At 28.1% G+C, this 18,963-nt stretch overlaps 1 protein-coding gene across 2 annotated transcripts in view; it reads left to right on the forward strand.

The window, feature by feature from the left end:
* LOC129965611 (syntaxin-binding protein 5-like) overlaps window positions 1–12,601 on the forward strand; it is a 138,612-nt gene extending 126,011 nt beyond the window's left edge. Inside the window, exons 20-29 of one of the 2 annotated variants that reach the window (XM_056079655.1) lie at window positions 330–420; window positions 684–848; window positions 1,596–1,718; window positions 3,153–3,269; window positions 5,111–5,290; window positions 5,942–6,047; window positions 6,284–6,391; window positions 7,124–7,248; window positions 8,246–8,364; window positions 11,581–12,601. In XM_056079655.1, coding sequence (XP_055935630.1) covers window positions 330–420; window positions 684–848; window positions 1,596–1,718; window positions 3,153–3,269; window positions 5,111–5,290; window positions 5,942–6,047; window positions 6,284–6,391; window positions 7,124–7,248; window positions 8,246–8,364; window positions 11,581–11,718 — 1,272 coding nt within the window. In that variant the 3' untranslated portion in view covers window positions 11,719–12,601. The remainder of the gene's footprint in view (window positions 1–329; window positions 421–683; window positions 849–1,595; window positions 1,719–3,152; window positions 3,270–5,110; window positions 5,291–5,941; window positions 6,048–6,283; window positions 6,392–7,123; window positions 7,249–8,245; window positions 8,365–11,580) is intronic. The other variant, XM_056079656.1, reaches the window with a different exon arrangement.
* The last annotated feature ends 6,362 nt before the right edge of the window (window positions 12,602–18,963 follow it).

The raw sequence follows: 18,963 nt of genomic DNA on the forward strand, positions 1-18,963 counted from the left end.
AAAACGCACAAAAGTTTTAACACTAAAGCAATCATTTAGACTGGAATGAGATAGATTTTAGGTAGAAGACTTGCAGCCCATTGCTAAAAATTTTAATAAGTGTTTGCTGCTCTGCGTCGCTGCAAAAAAGAGACCAATTTGAAACAATTAAATTTATTTATTATAAAAACATATTCTTATTATTTGTTATATTTTGTTAATTTATTTTAAATAAAATTATGTTAAAAATTGTCTTTTGTTGTTGTTGTTGCACTGTATACATTTGTATTAATCTAAAAGCTTTCATGAAATATTTTTCAAAATAAATTGATAAATACTGTTTATTTCAGCAATCGGAAAATACCTCTTTAAGTCCAACTAGTCGATCTCATCCCCACAGAAGATCAATGCATGCCGAGATGCGTCATGCTCGATCTCAAGGTAACTATATTCTATCTATAATCCATTTTGTTATATCAATGCATTTTTCTTTGTCATGATAAAATTGTCTTTAATTAAATTTAAGCATGTAAAATTAATGTTAATACAGTAGTTTTAAATAATAAAGAAATAAATTATTTCTTATTAATGTAACAATGTCTTTTACTTTACGTTTTTTTCTAAGAAAGTTTTATTTTATATATATTGGTGAAAGTTATATTTTTTTTATTAGTTTTAATTTTTAGTAATGAACTTTTTTTTAGCCGAGAGGCTTACATTAGCATTTATTTCAGAAAAATTTGAAAATACATTTTCAAGATCTCGGAGTTCTAGCACTTCAAGTATCAAGGATATCAATACCGAAGATTCTGCCAATTCGGAATGTGTTGTTTTCTTAAGGTTTTGTGAATCATATGGTGGAAAAACTGGTAAATATAGTTATACATTTGAATGTTTTATTGTTATTCTAATAACATTTTTTGTACTAATTTTCTGTAAAACAAGTTTTTTTAGACATTTAATTTTTAACCATTTTAATTAGAATGGTTTGATTAAAAGAAATTCTATAACTGAAGATTTATTATATGGCACTTTTTTGGTGTGTAATGTAATATTTGCATGTTTCAAATAATTTAAGAATCAGCATTCATATTCTTTAACACTTGAAGAAATTTTAAAAAATGTTGCTTTTAAGAGGAAATTAACATGTTCCTTAAAATTCTTCATCATTAACTGTTTCAGGGCAAAAAAAACATGAAAATATTTTTTACTCATAATATAAAGATAATCCACAATGTGCAGCTTTATTATTGCTTGCTGCACAGATATATATAATTGCTGTCACTGGCGCCATATTTGGCTCTTGCGCCATTAAATCTCACAATACCATACCATACCATAATTGCTGTCACCTAAATTGAAAAGATCTTTGATTTTAGTTTTACTTCTGATAATTATCTTATAAATATACAAATATAATGATAAATTTTCTTTTAAAAAACATTTATATTTTACTGCTTCTCTTTCGTTCCAATTTTTAAAAATTGCACAATAAGAAGTTCAATCAAAATTTAGCATCTAAAATAGAGTTTGATCTGAATGAGTTTTCTAAATGTTTATTTAATTTAGAAATAATGATTCAAATTAAAAAATGACTATTTTTTCCTCTTTTAAAGATTCATGTCCAAGTCCAAGCTTGTGGGTTGGCACAAGCATGGGATCTGTTCTTGTCTTCCTGCTTATTATACCTCCCCCTGGAGAATCTCGTCTTCTACAGCCAGTAATTATATCGCCCAGTGGTAAGTGAATACCCTTAAGTTTGTGTGCCTCTGAATGAATTTCATTTCAGTGACATAGATAGCTCTTGTCAAAATTAAAATCTTCAGTAAAAGACAAACTTATTGAAGCATTATCATCTGATAGTTCCAACTCTTATACAGTTATTGAAACAGTACAGTTATTGAAAAAATGTCACAAAATATCTTTAAAATATTTAATGATAATTATCATAAGTATTAGGATGATATTACCGTTTATGAATGTGCTATAAATATAATTAGAAAAAAGCCTATATTAAAAGTGTCTGAATCTGAATGCTAAATTCAGTGCTAATTCTTAAGGAAGGACTTTTTTTTTCAGTTTCTTGAAATTATGTTAGCTCATTTTAATTAACATTAACAAATTCAGTAGTGTGAATAAAATATGTAATTTGTGTATTTTTCATGTTTTAGTTACCTTAAAAAATTCTAAATAATGTAATATCTGCTATAGCTTGAAGAGTAGAACAGAAAATATTTGTATTTTAGGACTATATCAGTTTTGAAAAGTAGAGTATATTGCTCTAAAAAATTAATTTTGTGATTTAGAATGTAGATGTTTTTAATTATCTCTAAATGGTAGGTGTTACTTCGATTAGAACATTTCAAAGTTTCTGTGCATACAATGTGATAACTGATTATTTGCTATAATAACTATTAATAAATTCTAAAAATTGTATATCATAGTCAGTTTTTGCATAAAATTTGTTGTAGTACAATTCCATATTCAATTTTAAAATATTTTTGAATATATCCTTTGAAAATAGACTTTTGAGATGATTTTTTTTTTAATGAATAGCATTTTAAATTTTTAAACTAAGATTATTTTGTTATATAAGTAGTATAGAATTTTTCATTATTGAGGTTGGGATTTTATGAGATTGATATAAATTCTCCTTTATAAGATAATAATTATAAGATGAGTGGTGGTTTTGTTGTGTGATGCTTTAAACAACTACAACTAAACTTGCCTTAAAAATTTATAGAATTGTTAAAAAGGGATATATAGCTTTAAAATGAACAATTTAGTAACTATGAATGAGTAGTAGTTATTTGTTATTATTCATAACTTTAAAAAAAAAAAAAAACTATTTATGTGAAATCTTAGAAATTTCTACATGCTTTCTGTCACTTGTCATTCTGTCATCATGAATGTGAATGCATGATGTATTTTCCAGGAAAGTTATTTCATTGTTAAAATACGGTTATTTAAAATTTTCATAATTTAAATAATTGAATATTTTTTTAATTAAAATAAGAAAGAATATTATCTTCTCATTCGTCCAATAACACTACTATCTAATAAAGCTGTTTTATTTCAAAGTTTTTTTTTTCATAAATATATGCATAATATATAAAGAATTTTATTCAAATTTCAAATGTGTCTTAATGCAATGCTTTTTCTTATAATTTCAGGAACAATTTATCGTCTCAAAGGAGGGATCCTCAATGTTTCTTTTCTTGATGCTTCTGGAAATGTGATACCTGATTCTATAGAACCTATCAAAGAAAAAGAGAAAGAAGAAAAGAAAAGTAAATTTCTATATACTTATAATATGATTTTTCCCCTTCTTCAAAAGACACCAGAAGAGAATTATTTTAAAAATGACAGATCACACCTTTTTATATTCTATGCTCATTTGATAAAAAAAAAAAAAAAAGCATTTCTTTACACATTTGTTTCCAAACTATACAATTCTAAATTACTCAGACTGGAATGATTCAGCAAAGTATAGTAAAAAGTCTGTATTATCATCCAAGTCTTTTGAAATTATAAATTAAAACTTTTTGTGCATTGATAAGAAAGACAGATATTGAAATATATTAAAAAATATTAGTAGAATAATTATTTTGTTTTTCTTTCTTAAAAAATTATTTTCCATTTTGCTTCCAGTTATATCTCTTATGCAATTTTTGATAACTAATAATCTTTTATTTGATAATTTCTAATGCGTTATTTTATTCCATCAGCAAAGCATATTGGTGCATTAAATTTCATTAGACATTAAAGTCATGTTATTGTTGAAGTCTATACCTTTCCTAGTTGGTGCATATATGAATCTGATTAATTAAATCTGGCACAATTTACTCAGATAGCTTTTGTACTAATATATCCAGATTACCTAATCTAGAGTCACGAGAAATGACTTCTCATTTGATAAAAAGTGCAAGAGTTCATGCTCATCTAACACATTGCACATTCTCTCAAGAGGTGCTATAACTTCAATTTCTTATTTCTAAAGTAAAATGCATCATTAATTCCAAAATTAATGCTGGGCAGTGCATTTTTATATTATATAAACATTTCCAGCAGCTGCTATTAATATTTATTGAAACATGCTGAAAAGATAATTGTATTATTATCTCTCAGTGTATTCTCTATATTATTTAATATATTGGAGGTTTATAGATCCAAAATTTATGAAATAAAATGAGAAATAAACTATTATAAAATTGCAAAAGAATATCAAAATAACATGGCCTTGATTCTTTAGCTATTAATAATGGAACACAAAATATTTGTAAGGAAAATTTAAATTATTTTTCAATAATGGAAAATCATGCATAAAAATACTGTTTAAAAATTGCTGTGAATTCATGAATAAGCTATGAAATAACTAAATTTATATCGTTCAATATTTTTTTTAGTTCAGAAATAATTTTTGTGCTATTATATTGTTAGAAGTTCTCATGGAATAACATCAATATTTTATCAAAAAGTTTTATTTATTTAAAAGAAAAATCACTTGAATGTGTGAATTCCTATAGTTTAAAGTATGTTTATGCCAAATTTGGTTGTGCAAAGTTCAATAGTTTGCCCAGTAGAACATTAATAGAATGAATGATACATACCTACACAGTCATTTTTTTTATTATTACAAAATATAATTTTATTACAAAAAAATAATAAAGAAAATTATTCAAGCTGATTAAACCATACGTAAATTAACATTAATGCTTACAAACTTGAGATCAAATCATTACTATGCATAAAATTTTGCATTATACATCTTTATGTATAAAGATATTAAAGAAACTCATTTTCCTTATATCCATGAAATGGAACTTCCACTCATGAAACATATGTCCTTAATTAAATATACAAAACTTTTTATCAGATTTTATGTTCCTCTGTCTCCAAATTTTAATTTTTTTTAAATTTTTATTATTGAAAATTTATATTTTTTTGTTCTAGATCCTATAATTAGTCCTGTAAAGTCCACATGCTCACATGAGCATGTGTTCATTTTAATTAATAATACTTATTTATATCAATATGATATGAAACATTTAGATCATTTAACATTGTATGTTATAAGAAATGTAATCTTATAAACTGTATTTTAATTCTTACTTCTAATTCTCTCTTATAGGATTAACAAGTCGACCATCTTCGTCTTCCTTAGACCGCAGAGAGAAACAATTTGCTGTCTTAACTTCAGAGCGACGATCGCATGTGGTTCTCTTGCCTTCTCAAACTGCGTTGTACAGAAATGTTATTTCAGATACATCATATGCTATAAAAGCTGATGTATCTTGTCTTAAAGATCCAGGTAACAATTGATCGTTTTATATATAAAGCTGATGCATCATGCATTGTTTTCTATAAGAATGTCTTATAGTACTTATAACATAGCACTTAAAACTTATTAAAATGTTTCTCATTGATGCAATTTATATTTATTTTTGGTCACAATTTCCGGTGTTGTCTGCTCTTCGTCTAGCAGCTGAACCCTGTGCTTCATTTTTGTATCCAACTTTGAACGATCTAACATGAATCCTTGGGATTTCATTTTTTCCTGAACATCATTGCTATGGCACAAACCAAAGCACTTTCATATCATGATTTTTTATTGCTATGATGCAAAATGCTTGCTTTTCTATTTTTGTAAATAATCTGAAAAATACCACCTAGTGTGTTTTTTCCCCCTCCTTAGATCTTCCCTCTTACTTTGAAGGTACAGATAATAGTAATCAAGAATTACCTTGCCTTGCACATTGATAAGGAGCATTTAAAATTCGTAAAAAATAAATTATGGTCTTCAATATTGTGTTGTCCCCCATTTCGGTAGGAGTTCTTGTGACAAATGTATTTTCCACTTTATATTATAAATAAGGTTTTAATTTTGTATATTTAAATTATTGCTTAATGTATCCTTGTTTAAATTTATACATTATTATAAACATTTTTTTTTTTCTTTTAGGAACGTGTTTAGTATGCTACATTGCCACTGGTCATATGAATATCTATAGTTTACCAAGTCTGAGACAGTTACTCCATATAGATTTTTTACCTGTAATTAATATCAAGTAAATATATTTTTTACTATTTCTTAGCTTGTTTTTGTAATAAATTTGCTAAGCTGTTGCTTTTATATTTTTCTACTAAAAATTTTTGTTTGGGACTTCTATTAAATTATCCTTTAAACTTGCATATTACAGATTTTTTTAAATTAATAGTGAAAAAATGTCTACAACTTTTTAATGTGATAAAAATTTATTTTGTTGGCAAATTTCAACCATTGAAAGTTCATAAAATTTTCCAGAAACTTCTCCAGAATGGCTCGGACATTTTGTATTAGTGCGAATGGCCATGGTTTATATCTTTGTTCTCCATCCGAGGTTCAGAAATTTACTATTTCTGCATCCTTTGGGTAATATTTGATTTCAATTAATTAGTTGTTACTGTCTTTATATAAATTTCATTTACGATTAGTTCTCGTAAGTGATTATATTTGTTCACATATAATTTTTTTTTAATTTCATCATTTAAACAGTAATTTGTTATTTTTTGGTATATCTTTTTAATTTTTTTCATTTTATTAATTATTAGCATGTCATTTTTTGCTGTATTATAATTTCACATTCTTGTTCTTCAATCATACTGTTCATTAGTAAATAGAATAGCTCATCCTGAGTTTTCAATAAGGGAAGAAAATCTTATGATTTAATATTTGGCGACATAATGAAAATGGTATCAATTTCGATGCACAAAGAGAAATTAATGTTAAAAATAATATTTAAAAAAAACGCCAAAATTCTGGATTAACATTAATTAAATCAGTATCATTTCAAAGGTATTATTGTATTATTTAAAGTGGTATAGATGTCCGTTTTATATAGTAATATAATAGGAAGTAGTCACAAAATAATAATAAAAAAATCTACTTTTCATTTTTAATTTGTTAAAATTCCATAAAATTTCAAAAAAAAATTGCTCCAAAATAAATTTGTGCCGAATTTATTTTGATTAAACAATTTAACTTGTGGAACACCAACATGCACATTAGATAACATGCACATTATCTTCTATTTTTAGTAGATATATCATTTTTATTTACAGAATATTTCAAATCATAGGAGAATTTTATATTTCTTTTCTACAGAAATTTGCTTCAAGACATGATGGGTACCTTGTTTCTTACTAAAGAAATGCCAGAACCTCCGAAACAGGGATTTTTCAAGGGACTTTTTGGTGGAGGTCCGAGTATACTGGACAAGGAAGAACTCTGTATGAATCTTTTCTTTGAAATTAATTTAATTTAATGTATTGATAATTCGTATCTATTTTAAATAAGGAGAAATTTTTTACTTTTATTTTTCAGAATTTCACATACTTAAAAATGAAATAGGATTGTAAAAAATATGAAACATAATTGTCAAAACTGGATATCGATAAATTTTTCTAACTACAATTAATTCATCTTATCTTTTCTATGTAAAAAATAAGACATAAGAAATCTAAGTCTGTTAAACGATGTCTGAGGGTTGACAATTTTCCCTTTTTCATTAATTATGAAAACTGGTTGTTATAACTTTATTAAAATGTGCATATTATCTTTTTTTTTAATATTTCATTTATTTATGTATCATAGCATCAATTATTTTATCCTCATGTGTAAGAATTTATTTTGTTTATTAAATATATTTAATCTGCTTTTAACTAAATTATCACACTTAATGAATTTGTTTCAAGTTTGGTTTTTTGTATTGCCATTTAGATTTACTTGCTATTCTTTCTTTTAATAATTAAAAGGCAAGTAATGTTATGTTGGGAATATCTTGTCTATTAAAGGATTGCAAATCTGGAACATGATAAATGAAAAATTCCATATATCTGTGAATCTGGTGCACAATTGTTTAATTGTTGTTGTTCAAATATCCTTACTTTAATATAGATTTGAAATCAAGAAAGTGAAGTACCAGCTCAGGTGTGTTTTCATTATATTTTCATTTACAGAATTACCAGGTCCATCCCAATATAGCATAATATGGTTTCAGAATGTAATTTTATCTGACAAGTTAAAATTAAATTTTTGATGCTGCACTTGTGTTCTTGCATCTTATTAAATTGAATTAAGAAATTATATTAAATATCTTAAGAAATCTGATAAATAATTCTCATATTTACTGTCCTTTCATATCATTTTGCTAATTGCTATTAAATTTTTTTTTAAATTTAGTGCCTGAAGAAAAATTGTTTATGATAAGAAAATTTCCTTTTTCAGTTGGTGAGGCAAGTGGGAAAAGCTCAAAAAATGTTGCACGCCATTATCCTGGAGGAACCGTGGAACAAGTTAAAGCTCAAAGCTCTTCACTTGCTGGCGACTTGTTAAGAGCCAGACAGGTACTAATTTTAAATACATAAGGATTTAAAGTTCAGATTTTTTTTTATTACTACTAAAATATAATTTAATATATTGAAATAAATTGCATATACAAATCTGATACTAATTTTTCAGCTCAAATGATCAAAATATGAAAATGTATCCAAATTTATGAAATAATTCATTTAGTTACATTTTTACAATGATGGTGACTATGTTAATTATGTTTCAACTTTATGAATTTAGCTCTTGGTATATTTAAAAGGGTTTGACTTGATATAATATTTTTTTATTATTATTATTATCATTATAACCTTCCTGTTTAGTTCAATTAATTGACACCATTGCTGAAATATGACTCTTGAGAGGAGATAATATTACAACCAATTAAACTCCATTAATTTCAAGAATAGGAAATTTTTGTTGTAATATAATTCAATTAGTTTTTTTTTTTTTTTTTTCTTTGAGTATATCATTTAGTTTAAACTGCAGGTCTGGTTAAAGGCTGGACATAGGTTTTTCAAACTTAAGAGCAGTGCAAATTTCCTACTAGGAAGCTGCTTTGACCTGTTGAGCTGAGAGGGGCCAAAAGTAGGTCAACTGAAAAAAAAGTTCTAACTTAGCTGACAAGCTTATAAAAAATACAGATAAATTCTTAAAGCAACAATTTGGGTTTATGTTGACTTATTTAATAAGGTATAATGAATTTATTGTTTTTACTTTCTCTTACGCAAAGTATAGAAGAAGTACTGTAATTGTCAAAAAATTAGAATTCAAAATTTTGATTAATCTCCACATGCAAGACCTTCCGGAATCTGAAAAACGCATTTTTGGCCTTATACCTGTCTCTTTGTGAATATGATAACTCAAAAATTTTTTGAGCTAGACGGCTGAAATTTGGTATATAGCATTACAACCCATTTGGTAGATTTCTGTCAAATTTTAAACAAAATCCATACACAGAAAGCTATTTGAACACAAGTGCATTCGATAACTACAAAATGAAAAGGACTAGTTTGATAAAATTTAATACATAGATTTACCATCTATTGGGTTGGCAACTAAGTAATCGCGGATTTCACTCATAGATGGCTTCAGTTGAATTTTTAGGTTTGCAGACGTAGTACAAATGTAAAACACATTTTGTTATTTGATAGTTGGCAATTCAGCTGTCAATCAGTAAAAAAAGTTTTTTGATCGGTTGCGTAGTTTTCGTTTGGCGTTCGTTGAAAAATGGAAAATCAAAAGGAACATTTTCGTCATATTTTGCTTTTTTATTTCCTCAAAGGGAAAAACGCATCGCAAGCTCATAAGAAGTTATGTGCTGTTTATAGTGACGAAGCCTTAAAAGAACGGCAGTGTCAAAATTGGTTTGCCAAATTTCGTTCTGGTGATTTTTCACTCAAAGATGAAAAACGCTCTGGTCGTCCAGTTGAAGTTGATGACGACCTAATCAAAGCAATAATCAATTCGGATCGTCACAGTGCAACACGTGAGATTTCAGAGAAGCTTCATGTATCACATACATGTATTGAAAATCACTTAAAACAACTTGGCTATGTTCAAAAACTCGATACATGGGTTCCTCACGAACTGAAAGAAACGCATTTAACGCAACGCATTAACAGCTGCGATTTGCTAAAGAAACGTAATGAAAATTATCCATCTTTAAAACGACTGATAACTGGCGATGAAAAATGGGTTGTTTACAACAATATCAAGCGGAAAAGATCGTGGAGCAGGCCAGGTGAACCAACTCAAACAACATCAAAAGCTGATATTCATCAAAAGAAGGTTTTGTTATCAGTTTGGTGGGATTACAAAGGAATTGTCTACTTTGAACTCTTACCACCCAACCGAACGATCAATTCTGATGTCTACATTGAACAACTAACGAAATTAAACAATGCAGTTAAAGAAAAGCGGCCCGAATTGACAAATCGAAAAGGTGTTGTATTCCATCATGACAATGCAAGGCCACACACATATTTGGTCACTCAGCAAAAATTATTGGAGCTTGGTTGGGATGTTTTACCACATCCACCATATAGTCCTGACCTTGCACCATCTGATTACTTTTTGTTTCGATCTTTACAAAACTCTTTGAATGGTAAAAATTTCAATAATGATGATGATGTCAAATCTTACCTGATTCAGTTTTTTGTTAATAAAAACCAGAAGTTTTATGAACGTGAGATTATCATGCTGCCTGAAAGATGGCAAAAGGTCATTGATCAAAATGAGCAATACATTACAGAATAAAATTATTTAGTTCCATGGAAAAATTGTCTTTGATTTTCTAAAAAAAAACTGCAATTACTTAGTTGCCAACCCAATAGAATAATATAATATCTTTCAAATTTTGAACCAAATCCGTTAAACGGTTGGCTGTTTGTTGGTCTCTATTTCCACATGCATGCAAATCCAATAAATCTAAAGCGCAATGATTTAAATCTGTGTAATTCGGTTTATTTTCTTGTGGTTACGAATCTAATTTCATATCAAATTTTGGTGTCAATCGGCTGCCAAAAAGGTGATCCAATTTACATAATTTCACTATAGATTCATTAAAAATGCTAGATTCATGCCAAAGATCAGTATTTCCTAACTATCGTTCACCAACGTCGTGCGGAATATTCATGGCCATACCCGAGATCCACAATTTTATGCAGAGAAACGAGGGTAAGATTTTATTGAAGAATTTGCGAGTAAGTTTTGGGGAAACTACACCCACTAGTTTATATACTAGAATATTATTCATTTAGCTCTTTATATTCCACTTGATTAATCTTGTAAAATAATAATTTTTACTGATATATTTGTTTGAAGTTATTCATTTCTTTTAATTTATTAAAATAATGCTTCTATTTGTAAATAAAGAAATCATTAATTAATAATTAGGATACTTATAATTCTTTAAAAAACAACTTATAACTTTTCTTACTAAACACATAATTACTTTCACGTTTTTTCATGGGTCCTTTTTTTCATTTGTACTAAATAGAAGCATTTGTCTTCTCCAAATAGCTGAAATAAAAAAAATTGAAAAAGTAAATCTTGAATGTGTGGGGGAAATTTGAAGTAGAATTGCCCAGTTATGAAAGAGGAGAATCATAACGTGCACTGTCTAGAGCTGCTTAAATCTGTCATTGCATTTTGGATTAATAATTAATTTATTTAAGTGATTTAAATGCGAGAGCTAGTGTTTTACTACAACAATTCTTTTCATTTTTCAGGCACTTAATGAAAGAGGAGAACACTTGAGCAAGCTCGAAGATGTCACTGTCAACATGATGTCCGAAGCTGAAATCCTGTCGGACAAGTCACATCAGTTGTTGCTCAAATACAGAGACAAAAAGTGGTATCAACTCTGACTTGTAAATTCAGACCATTGTGCTGGATGGGAGCTTGTTGTTTCACTTGAGCTCGGGAACATTTGGGCTGCAAAATAAATATATTCGTTTTAGACGAAGTATAGCCCTCTTTTTTTGTCAACAGGTCGAGGGGGACATAACATTCGTTGTGTATATTTCGAAGATGTTTTTAAACGCTGCTACAAACCTAGCTGTGACCGAGATGAAAGAGATTACTCATGCTACAGTGAGGAATGATATATCATGCACTTAAAATTAATGTTGACAAAATATGTTCTCTTAATAGAAGAAAAGATGTGACTCTGTTTTGAACTGTATGTTAAAACAGATGTTTCGGTAAACTTGTTGTCTTTCATATTTTCCTAGTCTGGTTAAAAATCAAATCGTGAGACAGAAAAAAAAAATAAGAAATCAAAAATATATTTGAAATCAGCATCCATTGTGCACTTGTTATATCATTAACACACATATATCTATTTTCTTTATTTATTGAAACAAACTGCACCTATTATAAGCACCTGTAGTGTTTTATTCATTTAATATCTTATCAGTTGTATACATACAAAATTTTACAAGGTGCTTGAAGATTGCGTAGAACCGATTCTTTCAAAAATTATTATTTATCTGTTTTGTTTATCAGAGAACTAACTTGGATATCTATATATATGTATAAATATGTGTATTATTTGTAAATGTTGATTATTGTTTAACTAAATGTTAGTGTTGTTGTTTAGCTAACTTTAATTAGCTATTTATATGTCTATAATTTGTTGCAACATCAGAAGTTTCATTTCTGTGTAAAGATGTAAAAAGTTAAGCAGTCTTTGAGAGAAGATCATAATCATAACGAACATTGCACCTGGCAAATCTATCTATGCAAGAATAACGAAAAAACATACAAATACCTGAAAAAATATTCCTAATCCTTTATTTTATTTTTTGATTTATTTTCAGATATGATCACTTCTCTCTTCTTCAAAACAATTATTTAAAAATAAGTGATTCTTTATAATCGCTTCAGAGTTGAACAAAACTCGCGGAGAAAAAAAAAATGACACTGTAGAAGAGCTGTCTGTTATTGATGTTTTTATTGATGAACCAAAGCTTAAATAAAATCTAATGTTTTCATAAAAAAATGTGTGTCGTTTTTCCTTAAATAATTTTTTTTTACAAAAGTGTATTGATTTTCTAACTCTCATACATACAGTTTTCATTTCAATTTTACTTTCATATTCTTTAAAAAAAAGAAAGAAAGAAAAGCTGTGTTAAAATTTTTGTTTATTTCAAATCCTAATAAAAAATCACAAGTTAAATGCTTTGAATTAAATATGTTGACATCTCTTAATTTATCGTTATTTTTGTATTTTAATAAAAACTGTATATGCATCATAAAACATCTAATTTCAATATCGTCTGATTTATAATTATTGTAAATCATTCTTTCTCTATTTTACTCATCGATTTTTAAAAACGAATTTCAGACTTCTCTATTTCTTTCACATCTAGCCACAATTTAGACTTTATAATAGAGGATTTAACGTTGCATTCAAATAAAATGATTCATCAAACTAACAATTTTTTTGTGATAAGAAATGCAAATCTTACAGATTAGATATTAAGGATGCAAATTACAGTATTGACGCTTTTATGTTGCAAAGAAAGATTAGAGTTTTAGGGGATTTCAAATCAAAACTTAGCTATGGTTCTTGTGATGATTGTAAAGGATTTTTTCAATAAATACATTTATTTTTTTTTTCTCTTCTTTTCGTGGATTACATTAAGTTTTATTGATAATGAATCAGTTTATAAATTTAAGAGAATATTCAATAAACACTGATGTCCAATAACATTTTGTGTGTATTATGTCAAAAAAGCACAAAAGAAATTGCTATAAAACTTGTTTAATAGAAAGAAAGTACAGAACAAAAGAAATAGGGTAAAAATGTCACAGTATTTAAAAACATAACGATAATTCTTGCCAGATAAAAAGTTTGTGTCTCTTCTATAAAAAATATATGATTTTTATGAAGATTAGTTAAGCTGTGTTATTTTATATACTCAGTGCTACATTTAGATTGGCTTAGCTCTACATCATCACCTATTTGTTCTTGCAGTAAGTTGTCCTATTTTTGAATTAATTATCTCCAAAATTTTGAAAATTCTTTTATTTTGGATAATGTGCTGCAACCCATTGTTCGAATATGTCCACTACATGCTGAATGGGGCTCAAATCGGGTACTTCCAATAAATGGTTTCTCTTCTTTAAGGCATTCATCCAACGTGGCTGCATCATGAAAATGGTTATAATCACACATAAAAAACAATCTGCTCCCATTACAGTTATAAATAGATGAACTTGTTGCATATAATATCCTGATAAATCTACCCTGTCATTTCTATATTGTATATGATCTGTTATAGAATACGGAATAATAGAACTTTAAATCAACCGTCCATCACCAATTTAATAATAAAGCTCAATAAGACTTTCTAGGTTATAAATAAGTCTCAAAAGTGACCTATTTATGACGTGAATAAAATTGGACAGAAAACCTTTAGCAATGTACATAGGTCAACTGTTCTAGTAACCAGTTAACACTTTGTGTGCACTGACAGTTACTTGTCATGAATGAAATTTGGCATGCATTTGAGAAGCATCTGAACTCATATCCAAGTAGCACATCCTCTTTCACAATATTATGCATTATTGTGCAATATTATATCATTTAATATTCAACAGTACTATACAATATTGTACAATATATATATATGCTACTAGGGTAATACCATGCTCTCAAATACTATGTATGCAGTTTGCCTGAAATTATTATACTTGTGGATGTTAGAAACTATCAAGTTAAATCTGCTGTCATATATTGCCAATGCCTTTTGATGATTACTGCTGGCCTTTAACCCAAGAAGGATTGCTCTCATACATCTTATATGTCTGTCAGACCATGGTGGCCTGGTATAAAGTCTCATCCTTGAGTCTAAAGAGTTCCAGGTTCAAAACCTAATTCCATCGAAGAACCGCCACGTAAGGGATCTGGTGCATGCTATATCCAACAGTAAACATTAAAAGGCACAGGTTAGTGCTCTTCCATTTTGAAGTCAGGAGAGGGAGATACCAAATTAGGTTTAGTCCCCATTATCTGTCCTTGGTTAAAAATTACGAGGCTCCATCGCAAAATATCCCTAATGCTGCTTTAAAACAGGATATTAATATAAGTAATCATTATTCTGACTAGATATGACGATCGCAGTGATTCCCAATTTTTGAAACACTTCCATTCACATTTTTGCGTTTAACTACATTGTAACCATCGACTATTTTCCATCTAAAGAATCGTCCACACATGTCCTCAGTTTTAACTACACTTATATAGCAATCTCAGGCTTACAAACTGAATAGTAGTATATCGCAGCAATGATTCCTTTCATATACTTCTACTGTGTCCTTTACGGTCTATTTTGTGCAATTTTGTGGCTTCGCGACTGTTGGCCAAGGAACATAATTCTCTCGGCTACCAGTCATCTTAGGATGCATATATAGTATGCAAGCGATATCCTGATCTAGCCAGAGGCCATACTGTAAACTTGTTGAGACCGCCGAAGAGCAAACCCACCTAGCACGAAGGAACAAACGACACTCGATGGCATTTGATGCTTGCAAACAGCAAGGAACCCTCTAGGGTAAACATATATTGGTATAGAAAAAGAACAGGAAAAAAACATTACATTTTACATTACATATTAAAATGTGAAACATTAAAAAATGCATAAAATACATTAATGTACTATAACTTTTTACATTAGAAGAGAACTAAGGACAAGAGCTTTTACAAAATGCCCCTAATAGAAGATCTAATGACTTTAATTTTTATGAGTTCTTAGACGTCAAGAGGCATTCAATTTCTTGGCCATCTGAGTCTGTGTCCTCGCCATAATGCCGTATTTGAAGTTAAATAGGATAAGGTAAAAAAATTATAATGTTTTACGAGCGCCATTTATTTTTGCTGAGCCATGGTGATGACAAAGGAAGAAAAAAAAACCATATTATGCCTTGGATGTGATTTGCATTCATGATGGATTGTTTTAACTTGAAATATAAGCATGTTATTTCAGAAAATATGCGTTGTTCTATTTCACCTAAAACTTTTGCTCTAGTTCCTATTAGTGATGACGAATATTTTACGAGCGGTTATTACGTAACAAATATCAAAAAGTCACAAATACCAGTGATCAATTCTTTTCAAAGAGGGGTGTGATTCAAATAGAGATGCATAATCCATTAAAAATTATTACTTAATATTAAATATAAAATTTATTAATTGTAATTAATACTTAAATTACTAATTAAAATATATTGCTTCAAATAATGACTCTACATATCCCAAAGTAGCTATATGAACCCTCAGAACCTAAGACAAATTGCCAAATATTGTTAATAAGAATCTATAATATTATGGTTACCTCTTCTCCATTGTATCCTATATAATCTGAAATCTAGTCATATAAACAATCTTCAATACTCTGTTAGAACAAGATTTTGTACGATATATCACTGACGTTATTTGACATTCTGAATATCAGATAATGTAGTGAAGATAGCGGAACATTATTTTAGTCATTTTGTACTTAGGGCTGAATCATTTGTGCTGCAAACCAAAAATCATTCCGTACAAGTGGCCGAATTAAAGCAAAAGCATACTTTCCACCTATTGCACACTCAAACTCTCGGTTGTCCGACTTCCATTGATGAAAACTGGGTAAATGATTATGTTCACTATTAACATGGTCGAGTTAAACTTTCTAGTTTTCCTTTCTCTCTGAAACTATCGAAACCCAATACTTTTGTATCGATTGTAATATAACCTTTGTGTAAATAGTTTTAAGTAACAAATTTTAACACAATAAAATAAAACGTTTAATTTCAGATCGCTTTTTAAAATTTAATATACCGCATATATGAAAATTGCACAATTGGAATTTTAAAGTAATTTTAAAAGTAATAGTAATATATATATATATATATATATATATATATATATATATATATATATATATATATATATATATATATATATATATATATATATATATATTAAAAATGTATTTAATAATAGGGTAGAAAATTTTTTTAAATTATGAAGCTACACATTTTTTTTAGAATTATAAAGTAACATAGGATAAAACTTGTAAATGGTAATTAATTAAGGATGTTAGTAAAATAATGCTCTGAAATTAATTAAAATAATACTTGATCTTGATTTGAAATTGTTCGAATTCACGAAAGCACAAAATTAGGTAACTATCCAAATACGGCTAAGAAAAAAAGACGAAGGTTCTGAGTCTCTAGGTAGTTGCTTAATATGTCTATTTAATACAATTTCCATGATGTTATCCGATATTCTGGATACCTTACAGGATTTTAAAGATATCCTAAAAATATTGTTGTACATTTTGTGCTATTAGGGTTATTTTAATCGCCGCTTCATTTAACTCTGAGGCAAAAGAAAAAAATAGTGTTATTATGTTTATGTTTTTATTGGTGATTACAAAAAAAATAGAAACATCCTGTTTAGTGTCCAGGATGTTTCTATTGAATAAAATTGATTTCATCATTTACATTGACATTCTTGTCATGACGTTGCTTATATTCTTTCTAAGTGTCCATAAAAATAAATGTTGATAAATAGTAAATAGTTTTTGAGTTTATTGAGTACATTGAAACATCCATTTGATAACATTTTTTTCAAATAATTATCATATATATTTTATCTATATTTTTTTGTGATGTGTAAATAAAAATTATGAAAGCGTAATTTTGTTTGTTTTCTTTTAATGATTTCTACAAATTAAAATTAAATAACTGATTCATAAGTTACATAGATAAAAAAAAAAGATATCTACACCTTTTATATTTCATAATTTGAAATTATCAACATAATTTATTCAATATATACTAATTTGAGTTTCATGTTCTTTCCTCTGAGCAAACTGAAAATATCAAAGTCTCAATATTAATAAAAATCATTACATAAGAAAAAAAAATTAATAATTTTATTAGTAAGCTTTAAAATATTAACTTATCTAAGAGTAAGAATTATTTTTAAAAAGAACTGTATTCAGAAGATTCAGCATTCATTATTTAAATAATATATAAAAAAGATCATATGTAATTTTTTAAAAACACTGCCAAAATGTATCCTTTGGATGAAAAAGGAAAAAAAAGGGATATGGGAAAGGAAAGAATAAAACGGCGCCAAACGAATTAAAAAGAGATGTTAATTAACTATGCAGAAACAATAATTCCATTGAAAATAATAATTAAAATTTTAATATGAGGAATAAAATTACATTAATACGAAAATTTGGGAAAATATGAATTTCTTTTCTTTTTTTTTTTAATCAAAAGTTTTTAATAATTGATCGGCTAGCTACTAAACAATGGTTTCATCAGTGTTATGGGCAGACATCCCGACATGCGCATGACGGTTGAAAAGCAGAAATGGTTTGTTTGGTACCTGACACGTGACCGTGAATTGACCTCCTTATGCCCATACCAATAAAAAAGGCAAGTAAATTCAGTAACAGCTAGGATGGCAGAGATCTTGGAAGCACCATCCTTTTGCTCTTGATAGACCATAAGACTGAAATAAAATTTTTTAATTGATTTTAAGCTGGAAATTTCTGTGATTCCTAAATCACAAAATATCTACAAATAACACTCACGTTTACCCTTACTTTCAGTAAATATCACCAGATTCCAATCTATAGAATGATGAACAGTCAGTGCAAAACGAATTCTCTGGACATTCATCATTGCTGAGATTACATTTAGCAGTCTTGTAATAAGGGCACGATGACTGGTAAATTCAGCCCCTCTTCTCTATACATTTATCACCGCGTCCAAAATTTTCCAAATATCTATTCGTATTGTGGATGCGATTTCTGATTTCATAAATAATTAGTAATTCAACAATCTACTGCACAGATCATTATATTATTGCGAAAATTGATCAATGGTATACTGCGAATGTATTCCAACAAATTGGATAATGGAACATGATATTTTGTTCCACCAATATTCCAGAAAAAAAGAGGTACAGGTAGCAAAAAACACAGCAAAGATTTATACAAATGATAGTATTTTTGGAAATTTGCAGCACAAGCAAACAGCGTCCACAACCAGTCTGTTTGCAAATGACAACAGGGGCTTTGTAATCTGCCTCAAAAAATTTC

The sequence above is a fragment of the Argiope bruennichi genome, chromosome 4 (assembly GCF_947563725.1).
Source record: "Argiope bruennichi chromosome 4, qqArgBrue1.1, whole genome shotgun sequence".
Lineage (NCBI taxonomy): Eukaryota > Metazoa > Arthropoda > Arachnida > Araneae > Araneidae > Argiope > Argiope bruennichi.